The sequence below is a fragment of the Phoenix dactylifera genome, chromosome 8 (assembly GCF_009389715.1).
Source record: "Phoenix dactylifera cultivar Barhee BC4 chromosome 8, palm_55x_up_171113_PBpolish2nd_filt_p, whole genome shotgun sequence".
NCBI classification, from domain to species: Eukaryota; Viridiplantae; Streptophyta; class Magnoliopsida; order Arecales; family Arecaceae; genus Phoenix; species Phoenix dactylifera.
In genome coordinates, this window is record NC_052399.1 from 15,974,882 (window position 1) to 15,996,923 (window position 22,042).

Below are 22,042 nucleotides of genomic sequence, written 5' to 3' on the forward strand. Positions count from 1 at the left end.
CTAACTAGACCTGCATTGGTATTCATGCAATAAAAGTCTAACATGCCATTAGTAGATAACCAACAAATAATGAATGCAAATCAAGAAATAGTAAAATTAATAGAAATAATTGTAAGACTCTTCATTAAATGTATAAAGCCTGTGATCTATTTCTCCCTCCGTCTTATATGTCCACAACAAGAAAACTCGAGCCTTGAATTTTGGTTCAATCTTGTTACAAGGATATGGACATACAATCCAAATGCAAACATCAACACGACATGCATAAGCCATGACACAGACTTAGTGACAACTAAAGGTTCACTATAAATTTCTAAATGTTAAACTTACGTTGCCAACTAACAAACTTAACCCCTAACATTGTAGGAAATATATTTAATCTAGAATACAGATCCATGGTAATATGGGTTCCTTGAAAATTATTCTTTACATCAACTATAGCAATTTTCTAAGTAGTCATTTTCATAGATACGATGTCTACTCTCAACTCTCTCCCTACATGTGTCATATCTTACTACTCCAAGAAAAACACCATTTGTCTTCACAAATCACCAAAACAGTTACTGAAACAAAATTAAATTGACCTCATCCAAACGAGTAAAATGCCGAAACTCAGGGTTTCATACCCTCCTGTGCCAGTCTTAAGAACATGTGCTAACTACAGAAGGTTTCTCGCACAACAGATTATTAAGTGCCATAACAAATCAAATCTTTGGTGGAATCCACAAGTAATATCCAATCCTCCAACCCTCCATCCTTTTTCTAACACTTTGTATCCAAATACTCATAAGCAAAGATCATTTGCCTTATTCACAATTCACCAAAATTATTTCCAGATTACTCATCAAGACTATATCTACTATTTTAATGGCATAAGGTTTGTGACCGGACTCTTTCCTTTGTGATCCAAATATCCTTCCATAGCCAGACTTTTAGACCCCAATATTATCATAAGATTAAGAAAAAATCCATGCCACATTTAAATTGCTACCATTGTATCAGGTATTTTCTTTTTTGTCAGCCTCCCTCTTTGCTAATCCCTGTCAAACTAGAAAATAAAAGGAGGTCTAAAAAAATCACTTCAGTTAATGCTTTCTTAGAGGGAAAAACATGCGCATTGGACATGCCAAACAGTAACCTATATAACGCCCAACCTCCTAGATAGGCCTTCCAACACAATTATGATATACTGCAGTCATGTTTGGGAACTCATATAATAGATAGAAATTGCGCAATAATACAAATGAGATCCATTTTCCCATTAGGGTAATTAGATTTCGAAGTGAACCTACCTAGGATAAGATCCACTCAAACATTATGTTCATGTAGCAACATCAAAAACACCAGCAATCAAAACACACACACACACACACAAAAAAAAGGCATACAATTCCTGGAAAGGGGGGAAAAAGGAAAAGCAAAAACAAGTTCACCAATGTCAACTAGTGTGGACAACAAAATCATGACAAACTATAGCTTATATCCACCAGAACACTTAATAAGTGCAGGTAAGTAGAATTTTCTAGGACAAGAAATAATAGTGGATCACAAAATACACATGGCCCAAATTTAAGCACCAAAATAAACAGCCACAGAGGGGGAATTCATGGTGTTTCTTTCTACTTACAACTGTGGCATACTGTAAAATATGTATTAATCACATCCATCACAACCAGCAAATTGATTCATGAAGCTGTACATTGTATAATATGGCACTCGATCAAACAATCAAATAATAAACCTCCGTTTGCCATAAGTAGAACAGTAGAAAGACTTATGACTCAGAATCTCAGATAAAGAAAACAATGTCACATTTTTTGTAGGGAAATTAAAAATTCACGATTCACAATTTTTCATCTATCTGATTACCTAAAATCACATCATATCGTCAATTTCTCCTTGCATGGTCCACTCCAGCACTTAATCCAAGCAAGCCATTCAATTCACTCGAACATTAAACACATAAAGGTGAAATTTTTAATACTAATAAAGAGCTATTATTTCATTCACTTTAGATGACAGCAAAATAAAGTATAAACCCTAAGAACTCCAGCGATCATTGTCACAAGTAACACCGAACCAAGAATTACAACATAGCAAGCATACCCGAACTCGGTACCACCATCGTCATCTTCTTGATACTACCTCAGGCTTTTACCTATTAAAAGCAAGACAAGATCTCACAGAACAGAAACAGAAGGACGGAAGGAGAAAAAGGACAAGATCGAAGAAGAGCCATCTATTTTAGATCTTGTCAATGTCCTCGTCCTCAAACTCGATGTAGTCGTCGCCAGCGCCCTCGTCCTCCTCATCGAGCCCGCCAGCGATGCCCTCGTTGAGACGAGTGTTCTCGGGGAGCTCGCCATAGGCCTTCAAGAGCCGCGCCTCGTCGGGCATGTACTTGAGGATGACGTCGGCCTTGTCGTCCTGGTAGTCGCGGAGGCCGACGAGGACGATGTCGCCGGCGGCGATCCAGACCTTTTTGTGCATCTTGCCGCGGATGTGGCAGAGGCGCTTCGTGCCGTCGATGCACATGGCCTCGCAGCGTCCGTTTCCGAGCATCCGGAGGACCTGGGCGTACTCCTGGCCGTCCTCCTTAAAGATCAGCTCCCGCTTCTCGTCGTCGGCCTCGTTCTTCCCCCGCTTCCGGTTCTTGCCTCCCTTCCCCTTGTTCTTCGGCATCTCGGTCGGCGGCGGCTCGCCGGAACCCTAACCCCAACTCCCGATAGCCCACGAGGTTTCTTGCGGCTCTCTCTCGGAGAGAGCGGAGGGAGGGATGGATGGTTGCGTTGGAGTTACGACGGCCCGGGGTTGGACCGTTTTCAGTATAAATTTGTATATATCATCATTATTATTCGATTCCTATGCGAAGAAGGAATTGTATGCGAGTCTTAACTAGTGAACAAGGAATTGTATGCGAGTCGTAAAGGTAAGGGCATTTATAAACCTACACGTGTCGGTCGAATCAGAGGAGGCTCCCAGTCCAACAAGAGGCAGAGTGGGCCTCATGGCCCATTAACAAATGAAGAGTGTTTGGGTTCGCCGGCAGAACTAACGTGGGCTGGGCTAACATGTCCTACAGCCTGGCCTACTCTTCAATTTGGGCTGAGTTGGGGTGGTAGTGCTGCACTTGGGCTGGCATCGTTTTGGAAATTGTCAACCCTGGCTGCATGCAGCTTGAAGGCTGGAGCAAGCTGGACTAATCTAGAATTTGGTAATTTTGTATGATAGATTTTGAAATTCCAACAGGATCCTGAAGTACACACACACACACACACACACACACACACACACACACACACACATATGGATTTCAATCATGCTTGAACTAGCGTGATTCAAACTAAATTGTGTTTGGATTGGAAATTTTTGAGGATTTGGTTTGAGCGAGCGCAATATTTTTCGTTTAGATTGGGATTGGATTAGTAAGATTTCCCATTATGGCCGGCTAAGATATACAGTAGCAATTTGTTCATGAGGTTAGTAAAACTAATTAAAACTAATAGAAAGCATATATGAAATGCTAAGATGATGTCTACATTGTCACCTGCAGTCCCTAAAATTTTCACCTATTTTTTAACCTTGTGGTGAGGTTATGACTGATCAAATTTCTCTGTCGAAACACAATAATTCACACAGCCCATGAATTGAAATTGTACATATATAAGCCTCATTCCATAAATATAGGGCAAGTTTTACTATCAGGTTGAAATGCATCAAGTTCAAGAAAGTTTCACGATCAGCTGTCAGCATGCTTCAGCCCTGGGTTGTCTGAAATTCATAGTGAGGACTACTTTACTGCCATGAACCTGGAAAGGCCATGGCAAATTGGAATGCTAGCTTACAATTGTATAATCTGTCCTTTTTTCCACATGACTTGAGAGCAACTTTGAGTAAGGCTAAGGAGACTAAGAATATTCCTGTAAGGACTTTTGCAGGCGTGAGTTTAGTTCCATATCATCTGTACAATGGATAGATCTGTATACTTATGCATGATCAAAAAACTCAAATAATGCCTTTCGGCTACTTTTTTTTCCGATAAGGTCCTTATGAACCTGTTTCTCTTACTCTCTTTTTTTTTTCTCTAATGTCGTGCTCCATTTGCATGTCAGCTTTTTTCATAACATGGAAACTTAAAACACCCGATCCTTTATGGTGATTAAAAGTTGGGTCTACCCCATCCTTCTCCCAAATCAGAGTTAAAAAAGGATCAGGCTGTGATCGACCAATCCTATAAATTATGCCTATTCATCGAGAAAAGGTTGGGCAAAAAGAAAAGAGGATGAAGAATGATGCAAGTAACCTCATTCATTTCTTAATCATATTATACAAGATAAGGAGCCCCATGATGCCATCCATCATCCATGTAATGTTGCATTCAAACTTCATTCTTTTATATCAGAATTATCCACGTGCTTACTTGTCTGTCGTTCCTGTTTCCTTTTTTCTTCCGACAGAATTAGTGCATTAATTTCTGAAGGTTAGGCATCATACTCATTAGTCAACAGTAGCAGTAAGCAAGCATGTTTTAATATCTGAGATCCATAGCCCAACGCTACCCTCTTCTCCTCTATGGCAATTAGCAAACGTTCCCTTTCATTTCTTCATCAGTCTTTGCTCCCGGCTTCTCACTTTTTGTTGGTTGGAAATTAAAAGCTTTTTAATTCAACAGTTTCTGAAAGAAAGCCAATAAGGACTTGCTGACTTGGTGGTTTGGACCCTGATCTTTGTTGAGTTGGTGATTTACATTTTTTTTTAAAGGGAGGTTGCCCGCTCATTTTTATTGAAAAGAAAGGAGTTTACATGAGATGTCCGGAAGTAAAAGAAGAAGAAAAGGTTACAAAAAAGATTGAATGTACAGTAGTCAGAGGAGTGAAAGAGTGCAGCTTTACAAAAATCTGGGTAAGGATCTGATTGTATTTCATCATCTATCAAAGCTTAGTAGTTGTTTATGATTGCACAGCACTGACCAGTCCTTTGGAAGAGAGACCAATACTTGCCATTGAGGATTCTAATGAAGCTTTGCCGAGGAAGATCCTGGCATTCCTTTCCTGCCATTGAGGATTCAACCCATCTGTGATGTTTTAAAGCAAAATTGGATCTCACTCAATGTCTATTCCTTTCCGATTTTGATCTGAAAACTGCTTATTTGCCTAGATATCAGAATCTAAATCCAGTCCTACTATTGATGCTAATCCTGCTGGCCTATATCTGAATCTCAGTAGCAATAATTGCTTGCTAAAGTTCTGAAGGATCAAAAGGAGGGGAAGAAGGGAGGGCCTGGCCATCAGTTTGCTGGAGCCGGTCAGTCGTGACTCGTGTATGAATCCATCTAAAATTAGGCAAATCATGGGCCATAATGTGTTTTGTGTTAGAGCCTGGTTGCGTCTGATAAATTCGATGTCATATGGCAGATGCTAGGTTGCTTGCACTCTATGCTTCACTAATTCAGTGAATATAGCACCAGTATCTACCATTTTATTTTAAACTATGCAAGTCTACTTTCAGCAGACTCAAAAGATGGCAGCTGCCAGCTGATCGAAAGAGGCTCCAATAGCAGCACAAATCTAGATGGTTTTTTAGAAAGGGTATGCGACTTTACCTTTGCATGCTTGCTGAGAGGCTGTTTTTATGTTTCGAACCTATGACCTCTAGGTAATTAGGAAGCAACCTTAAGCATTAAGCCAAGGCTCATCCTCTTAGCAACTTTCCAATGACACTGACGTCATATCAGACCACGAGTACAAGAATTTGTAAATTGTAGAGGGATGCTGTGGAAAACTTTCCTGAATTACATGCTCTCCAGCCAATTTTATCAGGTAAGGAAGAACGTTGAGTGCCTGCTAATACCCGCTGCAGCTCAAGCCACTCAAAAGCAGGTTGGCTACTGATGGGAGATGGAGTATTAATATTCCAGCATTTTCTTCTAGCACTCCAGAGGATTAGCAACAGTAACATTCTTTTTCTCTTTTGTTCTTTTTTGTCTCCCATGTTGTGTCAACAAACATGGGTGGTGATTCATTTGGATCCTTATTCTTCTCCTTTCAGTCGCGTGTTTTCTTCCAGATTATAAATGGAACCAGCAGATTGCATCAACCAAATATGAACCAATTTTTCACAAAATCTACCAAACTTTGGATAAGCTTTGTGAAAATTCTTCGAGATTATGTGGTGCAAACTGGAAACGTCTATGTTGTAGAAGAAAAGCCAGTTCATCTAGAATAGGTTGTACTGGAAAAATTTGCCAATTTACCATAACCTGCGATAGATACCTGCTTCTCCACTGAGAACAGTATCATCCCTTCAAAGAATGACTTATTCACAAATCGACAAACTTCAACCGACGTACAAATAAATCCTACGTAACTCCATTGTCTTGATTTAGATTGAAGATTATACTATGAACGACTGACAGAGGGGAAGTAGTAAGCACACCAAGCGACGCATGAAAGCAAATATTACTAAATCAACATCTATGAGACAGCTTTTTTTTCTTTGGCAGGAACAAACGTGGACTAAGAGATTAGACAGCCCACCTAACTATAGTTCCTTCCAAAATAGACTCTAGACAAAAAGAACAATGACAAAAGCTATCGAAGGCTTAAGACTTACAACAAGAACAATGACAAAAGCTATGCAGTTACTAATGGAGATTTCCATCACAATTTAACCTTTTAGTGGAGGACTCGACACAGTAAGGTCACTTTTAGACCAAAGAAGAGTCATTAATCTTTCAAAAGCTAATCTGCGTGCGGGAAAAACACATAACCTAGACCAAATCATGGAGGCAGCACTAGTTAGATGGAGATTGAGGGCTTGAAGGCCTCCAAGGTCAAAGATCTTTACTTGCTAGGCTTAGAATGAATACTTAACAATATTTTGTGAGACCAGGCGCAAAAGAGCCACCCTTTTAGGCTTTTCCCAGCTCCAAGCTAACCTTTTTCTTCATGAGTCCCGTTGCCCTCCCTTTCCAAACCAAAGAAGTCAAATATCGTACGCTGAGGGACACAAGTTGGGAACATTCAAAAGGCCTTGATATTCCATTCAGCAAGTTTTGTAGAACGTTATTAAACTAACTGAAAATGAAGAAACCTTAAATCTTGCCTTGAAAGACGATCACTAGTGACATGATTAAGACTAAAGATGCATTCGTAAGGGGTCTAAGATGCGGATTTTTTGATGTAGGAGTCCCCTATTTGAGAATCCCAAGACTTTTTTTTTTCATTTCAACTTTTAAAAAAAAATCAGAATTTGTACTGCTCTTGTGTAGTCAGTCACACCTGTCCATCTGCTAGAAAAGAATCCATTTAAGTCTGATGCAAGATCTAAAGATTATAGACATTTCCATGCACAAGGGATGCATTACCAAACTAGATAACTTTTAAGATATTGGCATTTCTCTATGCCTTCCACCAGGCAAACCAAGCGTTCTGCAATTTGACATCATTAAAAGAGATGCACCAATGTTCCTTCAAATAAAAGTAATAAAAAAATGTGCCATGAAGTTCTTTAAACTTGATATTCATTGTTGATCTATTTTCTACCAATTCAAATATTTGGGATCGAATGATTGATTAAAATAGTATTAGAGCACAGGTCATTAAAGATCTCCTAAACATCAGTTATTTGTCTAATTATCCCTATCATTTCTCATCTTGATTCTTGTCTGTAATCTTCTTTCGAGAAAATGTGATGGTAGAACCCCACCTTTATTAGATCAGAGAAAAGAAAACAATTTACACTGTGTATAACTTTGAGTGTAACAAAGAAAAACTCTCAGGTCTTTTCCCTGAACATAGGTGACCCGAACTGGTGAATAATTTATATACTGCCTTTGCAATAGCCCTGGCCAAAGTTTGCTTTCCATGAAAAATGAGACTATTGCTTACCTTCCAGACCTCTCAACACTAGGATTCTTCTTTTCCTCATCAAGGTCCAAGTGGATAGGTGAGAGCTACGGCCTCTCTTGATACTTATCCTATTCCTCAATTCCTCCCCTACAGGCTTTACAAACCTACAACTAAGAAAAGTTGGTCCATTATTTCTAGCTTTCATATATGCAAAGTATGGAAAGTAGTTGTAGAAATATTCTCCTTGTGATAGGATAGCATCTCTTGTCCCTGCCTTTCAAAATCTGCCTAGATTTGATGATATCAGCCTTATTTGATCATATCTTGAAGGTTTATTTTCTTAATCTATATTGGCTTTCCAAACTGACTTAGGTCCAGGCATAGTATCGAACCCTTTTTCTCTTCCTGTCAATTTTAGATGCAGATCAAGTCAAATACATTTTAGCTAGATTTATGATTTTTCAGCATGCTTTTGTATGTCTTCTTGATTCTTGATTCACTCTGTGCGTATGTTTCAAACAGCATATAGCTAGCTAACATGATCGCCCAACAAAAGACCTCCATGACGAATTGCCAAGCATGTTAAATTATGCAAGAAAATTAATTGCATCCAAAATTCTCCAATAATACTACTCCTAACTGGATCCTATTTAGTCCGATCTAATTCCCATTTTTTATGCAATCCAAATATATAAAAAAACACTACTAAAACCCCACTTAGATTTTTTTTTTTTTTTTGATACACCGGCTACTCATCCTACTCTAATATAAGTGTAGCCAATCGAGTCAAAAGCAAGAATTTTTTTTTTCACTACACACATAATAGGACTTAAATCAAGACAGGCTTACTTAACCTGATCCACTTGTAATTATAATTTTAACCTGATCCACTTGTAATTATAATTTTTTCTACTCTAACCTTTTTTTTCTATAGGAAAATGCCAAAGTCAGAGGGTATTGAAAATTGGGAACCCAAGTTGAGATTCGCTTCAATGTAGGCATTGTTTGGGCACCTAACGCCCCGCCTCATATTGAAATAACCGGCACGAGCTCAACATCAACTCATCATCGTTGACGATTTGTAGCCTCCAAAGAGTCCAAACCCAAATTTTCCTCCCTATTTTAAGACATTATTGCATCCATCCAAGCCTGGTAGATCAAAATTTTATAAAGGGTAGGTTGTTGTCACCTCAGCGCGAGTCCCATATGATCTCGGAATTTCCAATATATTCCGGGGAAAAAGTCTTCCTTCCACCTTGACGCAGGCGATCCAAGAGAGAGCCATATCTATGACGACTTTGGCAGCGATTCCAAAACCACGTGGGAAATTTTCTAGCAAACGTCTCGGTTACAAAGTAAGAGGCTTCGCCTTAGCTACTTGGGATGTGACTCATGAATATGTTACGTATTAAATCATTAAACCTATATAATGCCACAAAAATTTTATGGTCTTGCAGAAGATAAAAATATGTAGAATTCAGTTTTTCAATATAAATAACAGTAGAAATTCTTTAGGATACAGAATGCTTTGCACGGAGATTTCAAGGTAAAAGATTTCATAATTTTTTCTTAGAAAAACATGAATCCATATGTGCACTATATATAAATACATATAATTTATTGAATAAATATGCATAGAAGCACAACGAATGCCGTGATATGTGTGTGTCCAAATGCATTTACTTGTTCATTGCATACATTCATGCATCAGTATTCTATCTTTATAAATAGTGGAAAATGATGTGCCCAAGAGCATTCATGGCCTTGCTATTTAAGATAGAAAGAAGCCTAGCTAACAAGTTCATGTAAAAGTATGCATGGCGCTGCTACTTCATCTATATGGTACGAAGAATGTACTGAATATCTGATTTGGATGTGGATACTATATCAGAATAGGATTGATATAGAATCCAGTATCGAGACGACGAACGCTGCTATGCACCATGAGTTATCCCGTCAGAAGGTCATATCTATCCCGTCGGAAAGTCATATCTGCTTAAGCTATTTTTAGTCTTATCTTAGTCACCTGACTAATAGCCGGCTAGATAAACTGCAAATCCAGGAGTTTGGAGTTTGTTATGTGGGACCTACATTGCGTCTCCATTGGGCCTACCATGGTGCCCTACGTCTCTCCCCTAACTCTGTCCCGGAGCGGCGCCCTCGCGTACGTGACTCGTTCACATCTATCGTCTCCAACTTCAAAATCCTGAGCCTAGAAATTTTTGGCTCCCCACGTCGACATCTCATGACGACAACCTCTCCTTACTCTCCGCTTATTTTATATCAATCCAAGCACTGCTAAGGCACCAATTCACTCGCCAAGTGCGTCTCCCAAGGACCGGCCGAGACTTCCGTGCATGGATTCCATGGTTCGGGCTCGCCCTCATGAGCTGCCATGCGCTGCTTGCCGGACGCTTCACCGGAAGTGCAGTTACGGATGCATGTTGGCTCCGTACTTCCCAGCCGACGAGCCCGAGAAATTTGCGAGTGTCCATAAGGTGTTTGGAGCTAGCAATGTGATCAAAATGCTGCAAGTGAGTGATCTTCCTATATATCAATCCGTTCTTGTTTTTTCTTTTTCGTTAAATATTCAAGTATCAGTTGTCCAACATAGCGAGTGTCCACAAGTTCTCTTTGATTTTCTATCTAAATTCTAAGATTATGGCCATCAAAAAGAACTTGAAATCGCCTAGATCTCCTATTGTCTCTAATACGCAGTTCGCATCCTTGGAGATTTTATTTCCAAGCTTGATATGAGTGTATGATGCAACGTTCAGCTACTCTACTTAATTAGTTTTAGTTGTCCACCTGCGAGCTTGGCTAATCTTTTTCAGCTATTTGTTTCTCGGTTTGGCTTCTATTTCCTCCTCTCTACGGAACTCATATTCCACCAAAACATTGGAGAGACAGTAGTTGACAAGTCTCATCACCTCGTAACCCCTACGTAACTTAATGGATGACTTACCACAAGAACTGTAGCTTAGTACTCTGATTTTTGGGCCCCTCAATCTATATTGCGCATAGCTAGCTTTCACTTGCTTGTACATGTGGTTTTACTGAAAGTTTGGCACATTACCTAGGCTAACTGATGGCAATTCCTCGACTTTTGAAGGATAACAACCCGGCCCTTCTTTATTCGAGTTGAAAAGGAAATTGTCGATCCGAAAAATATTATAGTCATATACTTCTAATCTTGTGGTCGTATTAGATGTCCTAGCTATGTATCTATTCTATCATTAAAAACAAACTCCAGAGTGTTGCTTGAAGCTCTGCTCAGAGGTTCATCCTTCTCCACACCATGTGAATTCTCATGCGATATGTTCGACAACTGATATTTGTATATCTCAAAAGAAAGCTTATGCATATTACTTAGTAACATTTGCTAGGTCATTGAAATGAATCGCCTAAATAAACAAACAATTCTACTATATAGGTGTATAAAGAAACGAAACGAATTTCAAATTATTTCAGACAGGTCCTTTGTTCAAAATTTTAAATTTGGTAGGACCATGTTCAAAATGAAGCTGATAAAAGGAAGCATCAATTTTCTGAAAATGTCATCAAAGATAAAGTATACAGCAATACATGTCTAAGACTTGTGATGTGCCACAACTTTCATGGATCAGATGGTGGAGGATGGAAGGCGAGAGGATGCTGTAAAAAGCATGGTATATGAAGCTTATTCAAGGCTTCGAGACCCTGTCTATGGCTGCACCGCCGCCATCTCCTACTTGCAGAAGCGCATGGAAGATCTTAAGGGGCAGCTGAAAACAACCACAGAGCAATTCCTCGAGTCGCAAGAACAAAGAGATCAACTATTGAGAATTCTCATGGATGCTCCCTGCCTAAAGCAAACCTATCTTCCTGCTAGCAGCGTGGTGCACGACAGCGGTGGCAGTTTCATGTTCGACAACATGATCCATGACGGCCATTACTAGATTTTCATGCATAATTGCCAGCTGATATAAAAATCTGTGGTTCAGTCTTAATCACTTCATGTTGCATCAAGTTAGAGAAGATTTACATAATATTTAGTCAGGTACAAGGATATTATGTCCCAAGCAGAGGCAGCATAATCCAGGAAGTAAGCTAGATGTTATGAAAGTCCCATGGATCAACCTTAATAACTCCATGGTGCATTAAGTGAGAGAGGATTAGATATAAATCAAGTTAGACGCAAGGATATCTGAAGCAAACGAAGCAGTAGTCAAGAAACACAGATGTGAACTTCCTTTTCAAACTCTCAAAAGAGAAGAACAGTTCAAAAGCATCTAATTTCATGAAACGGCCGTTGACTGTTCACATAATAGCAATAATAGTGATCTTGTTATTGTTATTTTTTGGGTGGTGGTAGGTGGACTGATGGAGAGAGGGGTGGACTGGTCTAACTACCTGAACCCCATGGAGTTACCCGGTTCTTCACAACCAACCTACATTTTTTGTTGTTGTGAATAATGAGTGATAAAAATCTGGGAAACAAAACAAAAGACGAGAGAGAACAGAGAGTACCTCAAGGTCCTGAACCAAGGCAATGGGTCCTTTTCAACCGTCCTTAGCATTTAGCTTTACAGTTCCTAGGCACCATGGCCGCCGCCGCCACCACAGTAATTCACATGCCATTCATGTTCTGTCAGGCAAAAGGATTCGAATATACTCATGCGCTTCGCAGAGTTGAATATTTCAAAAAGGATTTGCCTTAGTTATTCAATGTACATGCAGAGTGAAACAACCCTCAAAAGCAGCAATCAGGAAAACTCAAGCTTCATCATAAGAATCTATAAGTGATCGTTAATGTCGAACCACACGAGTCTTATGTGACCTTTCCTGGTGTTAGGACATAAGCCATAAATTGAGCTCACTTGAAAAACTTAAAAAACAAAAAGCAAGAAAATAAGAGCAGGCTACAGGCCATTAGATTAGGAATCAAGGGTCTCTGGGCTCATCCATATATTTTTCTTTCATTTTTAACGATAATGATTCAGAAATACATACTTTATATCCATCATAAAAACCTGCAGAACAGCGCACTTTCATCGCATGCAACGATATGATCATATATGGACCATATGCAGCCATCAAACAATGATTTGAAGCTGACTTACCTAATCCCATGAATATTGTACAACATAAAGCAGGCTCACAGAACAAGAATCCACATTTTACAAGTTGAGCAAGAAAGCTATGTTGCTCATCCTCCTGAACTCTCACATGAGCTTCCAAGGCTAGGAAGAATGTCGTTAACTGACAGCCTAATCACACGCCCACCTGAAAGTCTTGAAATTTCCATGCACTCTTCAAGGTCAGCATTACAGGCCAGCATCACCCACTCATGATCATCATCCAGATACCTTATATCAAATGTGCCAATTTCCAGCTTCAGTCTCTTGGCTATTTCATTTTTCAATACCATGATACCGGCAGTGCATCCCAACCGAAACCTTAAAATATCTTCCTTGTAGCTCACCTTTATGGTCGCAGTCCTCAAATCTTGTATCGTCCTCAGTTCCGCTGGATCGCTGGCAGGGCCTAAGGTGTGTTCGTCACGACAATCATCCATTGTAGAAGTACAGAGATCTTTCAAATCTTTGGAGCTACCTGAATCTTTAATAAGAATTTCACCAAGTGAAGGTTGTGGCTCCACTGCAATAGCATCAGATATTGAACAACCTCCAAACCGATTCAGTTCTTGAGCAGGCTGTCTAGTGAATCCCAATGGATCACTAACATTTTCGCCTATTTCCTTGATGGAAGAAGCAAAGTGTTTACCCGTATGGGTTTCATTCATTGGGTTTCCCTGACATGAACCTTCAGAAATAGGGGGATTCATGCTCCCTTCAGCCGAAGACTTTCCTGATTTTGAAGAATGGGAGGGCTTACCAGGTCCAAGCTGAATACCGGTACAATCATGAACAGAATCCTGTGGAGCTATGAACTTTTTGCAATGGTCCTCATCATCTGCTGATTTATGCATCAGTGATCCCTTCTCTCTTTCGCCATGAGGATCAAGAACTTTGACACCCTTGCTCTGTTTGGAGTTATCTAGTTTGGTGGGCCAAGAGATGGAACCAACAGAGACAGGAAGTGAACCAGTTAGCGAGGTCAGATCAAATCCGCCTGGCCCATGAACAGACTCTATTACTCCTTTCAATTTGGAAAGAGAGCGGTTGACCTTACTGATCTTGCGAGATGGCCATCTGGAGATTCCATGTTGCCTGCAGATACGTTTCATGGTTGTAGGACAAACTGTGAAACCATAAAATAACTATTTTCAGATAGATGAAGCTCCACAATGACATATATAAAATGCAAAATACATGATTATGTATTTTGAGACGAGTCTGCAAGATGCAACAAGCAAAGGTAGGATTTTCAAAAAACTAGCATTACGCACATGCAATGCATGTGATCTTGCATAAACAGTTGATGAGCATTGGGATTCTATAAAGACTCACTTTTGTATGTTAAGAAAATTAAAAATTTGAAAAAAGTTGAATCTCGTGGTGGAGTCGAAGTCCCTGAGAATTCCAGTTACACAAGTAAGAAGATAAACAAGCGGAGGCCAATTGTACATCATGAATTGCACTGAGAAAACAGAGAAGAACGAAAAAATAATGATGACTATATCTTAAAGGTGCATTGCTTCATTGACATCATCTATTTAAGATCCATAAATATTGCTAACCAAGAGCTTATAGGCAAGACTGCAGGCATCAGTTATGCACTTAAGCTTACCTCCAAGGCTCTTTGCAGCGTCTTTCAGGCTCCCAGCAAAATACTGTCGGAGAACCTCTAGACTGATTGTTTTCTCAGCTTTACCTCGTCTCCTTTCAAGTGGCTTATTGTTTTTATTGACCAATGAAGAACTGGGAGTTCCAGTACTGTTTGAATCAACAACAATCTTGCTATTCTTTCCATCATTAGCATCTGTTAGAAAATGCTGCTCTGACAACTCAGGCATTGAATGTTTCTCTTTCTGCATCTCATTAAGGGCCTCGACAAGATTCCATTCAGGAAAAGCATGAAGACGATTCTCACAACTTCGAATATAGATTGGTTTAGGTTCCGATTTTTGATTCCTGATTTCAAGCATGTCAATAACTTCAAGGGACGATCCTCCTTGTAGTTCAACATCAGTGATAACTTTTAGGCTACGCAAACATTTTTCCATCATAGTTCTCATTGACTGCAACAATGCCAGTTGTTCACCAGTATCCTTGCAGTCAGGTGGCAGGAAGAACTCTAATATGTAATCATCATTGCCAGTCCAAGTACTCTGTAAGCATAGAGCAAAACAGCAGGCCAATCCAAACATTCGAGCATAGTGGACTAGGGGATAGTCAATTTTGGAGAACTGAGTAATATCTTTAGAGAAACACGACCTCCGTGATGCGAATGCCCTGCCAGCGACACCTTGTCCCTTTTGAAGATGATGTTCTGTGCATGCCTCCCTGAATCCCCACATGTGAGCATCAATGACATGAAATGCTGCATCAGTCGTTGACATGCAGACCTGTCCCATGCAACCGCCATCAAAGCTGGAACAACTCTTTTTCGAACCACCACCATGTGCAAGAATGCTACGATGTCTGCACGGAACCCATGTCTGGGCCAAAGGCAATTTATGTGCTTCACAGACCATGGTGAGGGTTTCCAATATTTCAGCCAGAGCAGCTTGACGTCCCTCATTGCATATCTGGTTCAGGAAAGAGAGATTAACATGTACTTAAGAAGAAATCAAATGAAATAATTTAGTCTACTGCTGCAACAATTTATGACCCACCTGAACATTTGGATGGTCAAGAATTTCAGAACTTTTTAGATTTACTGCCTGCATAGAACTAAAAATATGTTACTGAAAGGAGAGTCAAAGGAAAAGAAAACAACATAATCAGACATCCTTCAAAGAATATTCCACTTTAGTGAACAGGCCACCAATGAGGTCACAACATGACCCATCTTTCTTTTTAAGTCAAGAATGTTTATGCCTTGTCATAGAGACACCCAGATAACATTTTGAAATTGGTACCATTTATCTGAATTCCTGAAAAGTTCATAACTATCCTCAACATTAAAAAATGCCCTTCATTTTCTTGCTGACTTCAAAAATAATATAGAACTTTGTTAAATTATAAATTACATAGTCAAATTTAAAACACTACTTTGCTAAGCACCTAAGTAATTTTAAATATGTGATCGTTTTTAATTAATGTGATTATGGAAATTACTGTAAGCTGATTTCAGTTATAACAGAGACAGCACTCTTCTCTCGCTCCCCGTCCCCGCCCTGCATCAAGAAACAAAAAAAAAAGTTCTACACTCGACATCTGCCTGTCCTTTTTAAAACTACATGCTTTGTCAAGAAAAGCTTTTAGCAAACTCTCCCCAATAACTCTCATTTGGATAGTCTATGGTCTTCTTCACTTATTTCAGTTCCTTCATGCAAATTCTTTCATTTTCTGAGCCTCCTTAGACCTTTGCTGGGCATATGGATGCACCAAAAAAATCAATTTTTTCACCATTTCATCCATAAGTTTTATGCCCTATGCACTTCGCTAATCCATAAGATGAAGCCACAAAACCTCTTCTTTTATATTCCCCGCCCACTCCTACCTTGCATGCACCCAAACTCATAATCGGCCTTTTAATGCAGCCAACAACCCATATACCAGAGCATATTATAGACTCAAAACAGCAAGCAGAAAGAAAAATTCCATATAGATATTCTTGTCCGAGGAAAACATATCTCATCTAAGCACAACTCATAATCTAGTAACATCAAACATGACAACTCCTTTTTGGATCCTTGTAAGTTGTCTGTGGTCTCACAAAATTTTGTTGTTTTCCAAACAAATTAGATTTTATAGCTCCCCCCTCCCACCTCACATGCACACAAACTCATGATCAGCCTTTTAATGCAGACAACAGCCCATGTATCAAAGTGTATTATAGACTCAAAACAGTAAACAGAAGAAAAATTCTAGGTAGATAATCTGTTTGAGGAAAAACATATTTCTCATCTGAGCACATCTCATAATCTAGTAACCTAAAACATGATGACTCCTCTTTGGACCCTTGTAACTTGTAAGTTGTTCTGCAGTCTTACAAAATTTACCAATAAAAACATTGCATTTTTTCCCCAAACATATTAGATTTCCTCAAGTTGCAATATAATAAACTTAACATATAGAACTTGATGTAAAAACTCATAAATTACCATCCTTTTTGTTTTTAAGAAAATAAAAGTAGCTACTGCTCTTAATAGACACCATCAAACCTAAGAGAGATGATCATTTTTACAGCAGAATTAGTAATGGAATGCAGTGACATAATCGTTTCATAAGCTCAATAAAAACAAATTGAAACACCAAAGTCAGATGATCAGGTAAAAAAACGATTCCCAACCTCAAGAGCTTTGCAGACTTTATCGACCTCGCCAGCATAATTGATCTTTTGTGATGTCATTATGAGTTCGACCACACCAATACAAGACTGATCGTAAGGTTCAAAAACTGGCAGAGCCAAAGTGCCCCGAACATTATAATGAAGGGCATGACTAAGCCGTGGATACTCCTTCGTGCTATAAAACTGAACATCAGGTGTCCACTCTGGCACTTTCTGCCTAAAGACCCGGCCTGGGAGTCCCAGATCTCCATCCTGATCTCCATCAACTGAGAACATGTAAGTCACAGACACAGTCCGATAGTGAAGAAGTCCAACACTATGAGGATCAAGAACAAAGGGCTGCCCCGAGGTTGTGAGGACATATCGATTTCCATTCTTCACAGGTGCCCAAACCTGAACCAGCAAATGCTGATTGGTTGAGTCTTTAAGGTATCGAAGCGCCTGTGACATCCTCGCCTTGAACATGCATGAGCCATTAGAATTCTCTTCCTCCGATGACAGCTGACGCTGCCTTGTGTTATTGTTGGCTCCACTGCTAATGTTTCCATTAGTTGCACCAGAATTACCTGGATATCAGAATACAAGGTCAAGATGTTATAATTATTCATAGAATTATCAGAGCATACTAACATGGTCACTATTAGAATTACCTAATAATACCTAGCATGTAGAAGTTTCAAAAAATTATCTCTAAGGTACAGACTGAAGCATAAATAATTGCGACGTAACCATAACTTCAGGACGATTGCAACTACAATTGTGACACTGTTTAACTGTTAATGCACTGCAGCGTCTTCATGCAAAAATATAGTGAAAATTCTGTATGGCAGATCGAAGTGAAGCTAAATCATTTTGATAGTACGCATAATTCATAATCAAGAAAAAAAAAAGTACTCGCAATTCTATTGATTCCATCAAATTTCATGAATTTCCCCAAAAAAGATTTTTTTTACTCAGATTAAGAAGAAAACCAAAAAATACTATAAAAATAACACTCAGCAATAGCAAAACAATCACAAAAAAAAGATCCCGATCAAAAAGAAGCAAGCATAATGCTACCGACCCCAGAAAGTTCCTTAATTTCCAAAAAAGTAAGTCGTTTCATGTGTTTTTTGAAAAACTTTTTTGAAAAACTCGACAGCAAAGAATCTAATAATACGGGCTACAAAGACTATCCAAAACAAATCTCCACGAAAAGAACCCAGAAAACATCCCAGGAAACAAGGCACGAATCCAAGGAACACCAGAGTTAAAAGTCAAAACCGAACAGCTGGTGAGGGAGCTCACAGGTGACGAATCTGGGGCCCTCCAAGAGCGAATTCAAGGCATCGAAACCTCTGTCTTCGAAAAGCCAGAGAGGAGAAGGAGGCGACGGGAAGGGGAACTGGAGAAGGCTCTGAGGCGAGGACGACGAGAGAAGAGAAGGGGACGGAGGGCCGGTGATGAGCGCGATGGGATCGAACGGCCAGGAGGCGGGGTCGAGATCAAGGTCCAAATCGAGGTCCATGAGCTCCCGCCCGGCAGCGGAGGGCCTCTCGTCCTCGTCTTCGGCTGCCGACGTCGGAAGGAGAGACAGCGAGCACACGAGATGGAGGTCGGTGATTCCATCTGGAATCGGCCCGACCACTTGAACAAGTGGACACACGTTGTGAACAGAATAAGATAATGGACGACGAAAGCCAGCCCGCCGCAGCGACCATCACCGTCCGATCCGTAGACCTCAAACTCTGATGCGACGGTGATTTGATGTTTTGATTCCAAAGGTACTGATAGCCCACGGGGTCATCGTACGCTACGGTTAAAAATCCAACATGTGTTCTGTGGTGGAGGTGAGCTTCACGTGTCATGTTGTGGTGTTTTGTAATCTGGATGTCGCTGTTGAGGGTATGACAGCTGATTTTCCCGGGCTGGGAATATCATATACTGGTGATGTTATCCGGATACCGCCTACTGGCTATCGAGTGAAGAGAAACGTCGCCGGCATCGTCACCAGGATCACCGCCTCGCCGCGTCGCAACGCAGCGGAAGCTGTTGTCGCCTGGATGTGGTGACCAGGCGGCGACCTTTTGGAATATAATATTTGAGAAAGGGGCGGGAGAACATCGAAAGTAACCGTTGGAAACGAGCTGTTTGTCTCAGCCAGCGTGAACAGTGAAGGGGGAAAGGAGAAGGGGCTCGGTAGAGGTTCGCGAGAATTTTTTTTTCACTAATTTTTTTTAAAAATAGTTTATAAAAATATAATATTTAAAAAAATAATTTTGATATATTTGAATGATCATGAAAAAGTGGTACGTTACATAGTGACTAATATTTGGTTGGGCATTTACTTTCTTGAGAAAATTATATGAAGTACCGATTATACTCTTAATTAAAAAAAATCTTACCTATATATTTTTTTATGACTTAAGGTTATTTTTGAAAAAAAAAGCTCCAATTCACAATGTGAAAAAATAGTTTTTTTTCATATCTTTCATTAATTTCTTTTCTATAAAATACGAAAATCTTATTTTTATGAAAATACTATTTTTTATCTTTTTTAAAAACTCTAACTATTTTTTTTTTTTTTCGTTGACTACACTTTTTATTCTATATTCTCTCCAAACCAAACCAAGCCTAAAATAGCACATTATTGACGAAGCATGGCTGCAGGAATCTTTCTTGTGTGGTTTGTTAACGACAGTGACTCTGTATTAAGTTAATAAATAAAAGACGTCCAAAGACATATCAACTTGCTGAATAAGAATCCAACCAAGGAGAGGTTGACCATTGTTCAGCATTGCTTTTCCCAATATACCTATTCTACGGTGTCTTTACCTCATGACTTTGGAAAAATACTTTTGCATCGCAGACTGCTGCAGAACAACTATTTTATTAGATTTTAGATTTAAACTGAAGAGTTGCATATCTTTCAAGAAGAAAAGATATCTTTGCACCAATTCAGACTCTATAAATATAGAGCTTTGTGGCTCAAAAAGGGCCCTTCTTCCTTCCTCCTCAGAATCTTTATTATTTCTTCTAGTTCTTAAACAGTATTTTGAAGAGTTTTGAGATTTTTTTTCAAAATTGTTATCTGCAAAATTTTATAAAATTTTGTTATATTCTGAAAATCATTTGCCTGGAATCTATTAGCAAATTTATTATTTAAATGGGAGCAAATATTTTTTCAATTTTTTTTCTCTATTCAAACCTTTTTCTCAATGGCAACTTAGGTTGGTAAGTTGTGTGTGTGTGTGTATATGAAACTGATGGTGCAAGGTGAAACTTAGGCTGGCAAGTTGCATTAAATATATATGTACTTTTTCACCAGATGTTTGACATGTTGTGTTTGGCTCGTGAAATAATCATTTCTTCTTCTCTTTTAATATGTGAGACGCTGCTAGAACCCTTATGTGAAGTATTGGCTTGCTTAAGCATCTTGTTGTTTGGCCGAATAATTTAGGTTAAGAGAATCTACATCTTAAGCTTACGGGTAGCCAACATGAAGATGGGCTCGAACTCCTGCTGCCAAGTTGATTGATAACTATTTAGATATTTGTTTTTTTGAGCAATTTGGATAATTCTTAGCCTTGAAAGGTGAAGATATTTAAGATTCGGATGATTCAAGGAGCATGTTCTAGTTGTTGATCTTACATAAATGAAAATGGTTAGTTGTAATAGTGAATTCGCTAATTATTTGCTAATATAGACCAGGTAACCAATAGAGATCAAAAACCTAGGAGCAAAGACATGTGGGTCCTATTTCAAGAGTTCGTAGTATAAACTTTTTTTGATAAGAATTTAGTTATCTTGTAAAAATAAAGTTGTGTCATTTTGTAGTGTTTAAAATTCATGTTTTATTGGTCCCAAGTTTCTCATCTTGGTTTTGCATATTGGAGCATCTATATGAAATTTTCACCTTTGTTAAATGGGCAGACATGAACCAATATATCCCAAAATATGGAAAATATGATACGAATGTTCCTTTTATGATTTTGAATAAACTAGAAATGGACAAGTGCAATGCACATTAAATTAATAAATTCAAAAATTCAAAAAAATGAGAAATAAAAGAGATAAAATATATAGATTATATAAAAGTATCAACATTTTCGCTTACTTTTAATTTAAAAAGAATCCAAACTATTAGGGTTGTAGAAAGCTTTTATCAACATTTTCGCTTACTTTTAATTTAAAAAGAATCCAATCTATTAGGGTTGTAGAAAGCTGTGGGATGCTCGGAAGAAACATGTAGATGGGGGGGGGGGGGGGGGACTTTATTATCTAATAAAGATGCACATGGTTAACTTTTCATAGGTATTTTTGAAGAGAGGAACTAAGACCATTTCAGACACAAAATTTGACAGACAAATCCATTATTTAGTAATATAGTATATATATTTTATTGATTAGATAATAAAATACAAAGTTGCAATTAACATTGACTTTATTAATATCTGTCAACATTAAGATATGCAAGATCTCATGTTTGATCAATATCTTGAAATATCTCGACTCTTTCTATGAATTCCTAGATTATCATCTCAATCAAAACAAACTAAGATCCCAATTCTCTATTCTCGACCGTGCACCATCAAAATTATCGTGGTCTCATCTTACAAAAACGTTGGTGAGTGTCCTAAGTCCTAACATGGTTTATGTTTTTTTTACAAAAATCTAGCTAGCTTAGTAGTTTCACATGACTTGACCAAGTTGCCTGAATTAATCCTTTCAGCCAAGTAATTACAAGTAGAATGAAAGTAATTAGAACATTAAAAAGTGGATGCGTAGAAAAATAAAGAAATCTCATGGTG

At 38.8% G+C, this 22,042-nt stretch overlaps 3 protein-coding genes across 4 annotated transcripts; 1 reads left to right on the forward strand and 2 right to left on the reverse strand.

Moving 5' to 3' along the window:
* Positions 1-1,954: 1,954 nt before the first annotated feature.
* LOC103702486 (eukaryotic translation initiation factor 1A-like) lies at positions 1,955-2,835 on the reverse strand. Its single transcript, XM_008784933.4, has one exon. It carries the CDS (start codon positions 2,680-2,682, stop codon positions 2,245-2,247), a length of 438 nt encoding a protein of 145 aa, XP_008783155.1. The 5' UTR covers positions 2,683-2,835; the 3' UTR covers positions 1,955-2,244.
* A 7,337-nt stretch (positions 2,836-10,172) lies between these two features.
* Positions 10,173-12,186, forward strand: LOC103702578 (LOB domain-containing protein 1-like). The gene is made up of 2 exons (XM_017841671.3): positions 10,173-10,384; positions 11,477-12,186. Exons 1-2 carry the CDS (start codon positions 10,208-10,210, stop codon positions 11,786-11,788), a joined length of 489 nt encoding a protein of 162 aa, XP_017697160.2. The 5' UTR covers positions 10,173-10,207; the 3' UTR covers positions 11,789-12,186.
* Positions 12,187-12,780: 594 nt separating this feature from the next.
* Positions 12,781-18,890, reverse strand: LOC103702487 (protein NLP3-like). 2 transcript variants are annotated; one of them, XM_008784936.3, is made up of 6 exons: positions 18,540-18,890; positions 17,253-17,818; positions 15,631-15,678; positions 14,583-15,543; positions 14,025-14,093; positions 12,781-13,889 (listed from the first exon to the last, which is right to left on the reverse strand). In XM_008784936.3, the coding sequence occupies exons 1-6, from the start codon at positions 18,757-18,759 to the stop codon at positions 13,039-13,041; spliced, it is 2,715 nt and encodes a 904-aa protein (XP_008783158.2). In that variant the 5' UTR covers positions 18,760-18,890; the 3' UTR covers positions 12,781-13,038. The 2 variants fall into 2 exon arrangements, with proteins under 2 accessions (XP_008783158.2, XP_008783157.2); XM_008784935.3 differs by having other exon boundaries at positions 12,781-14,093; positions 18,540-18,889.
* Between the last annotated feature and the right edge of the window lie 3,152 nt (positions 18,891-22,042).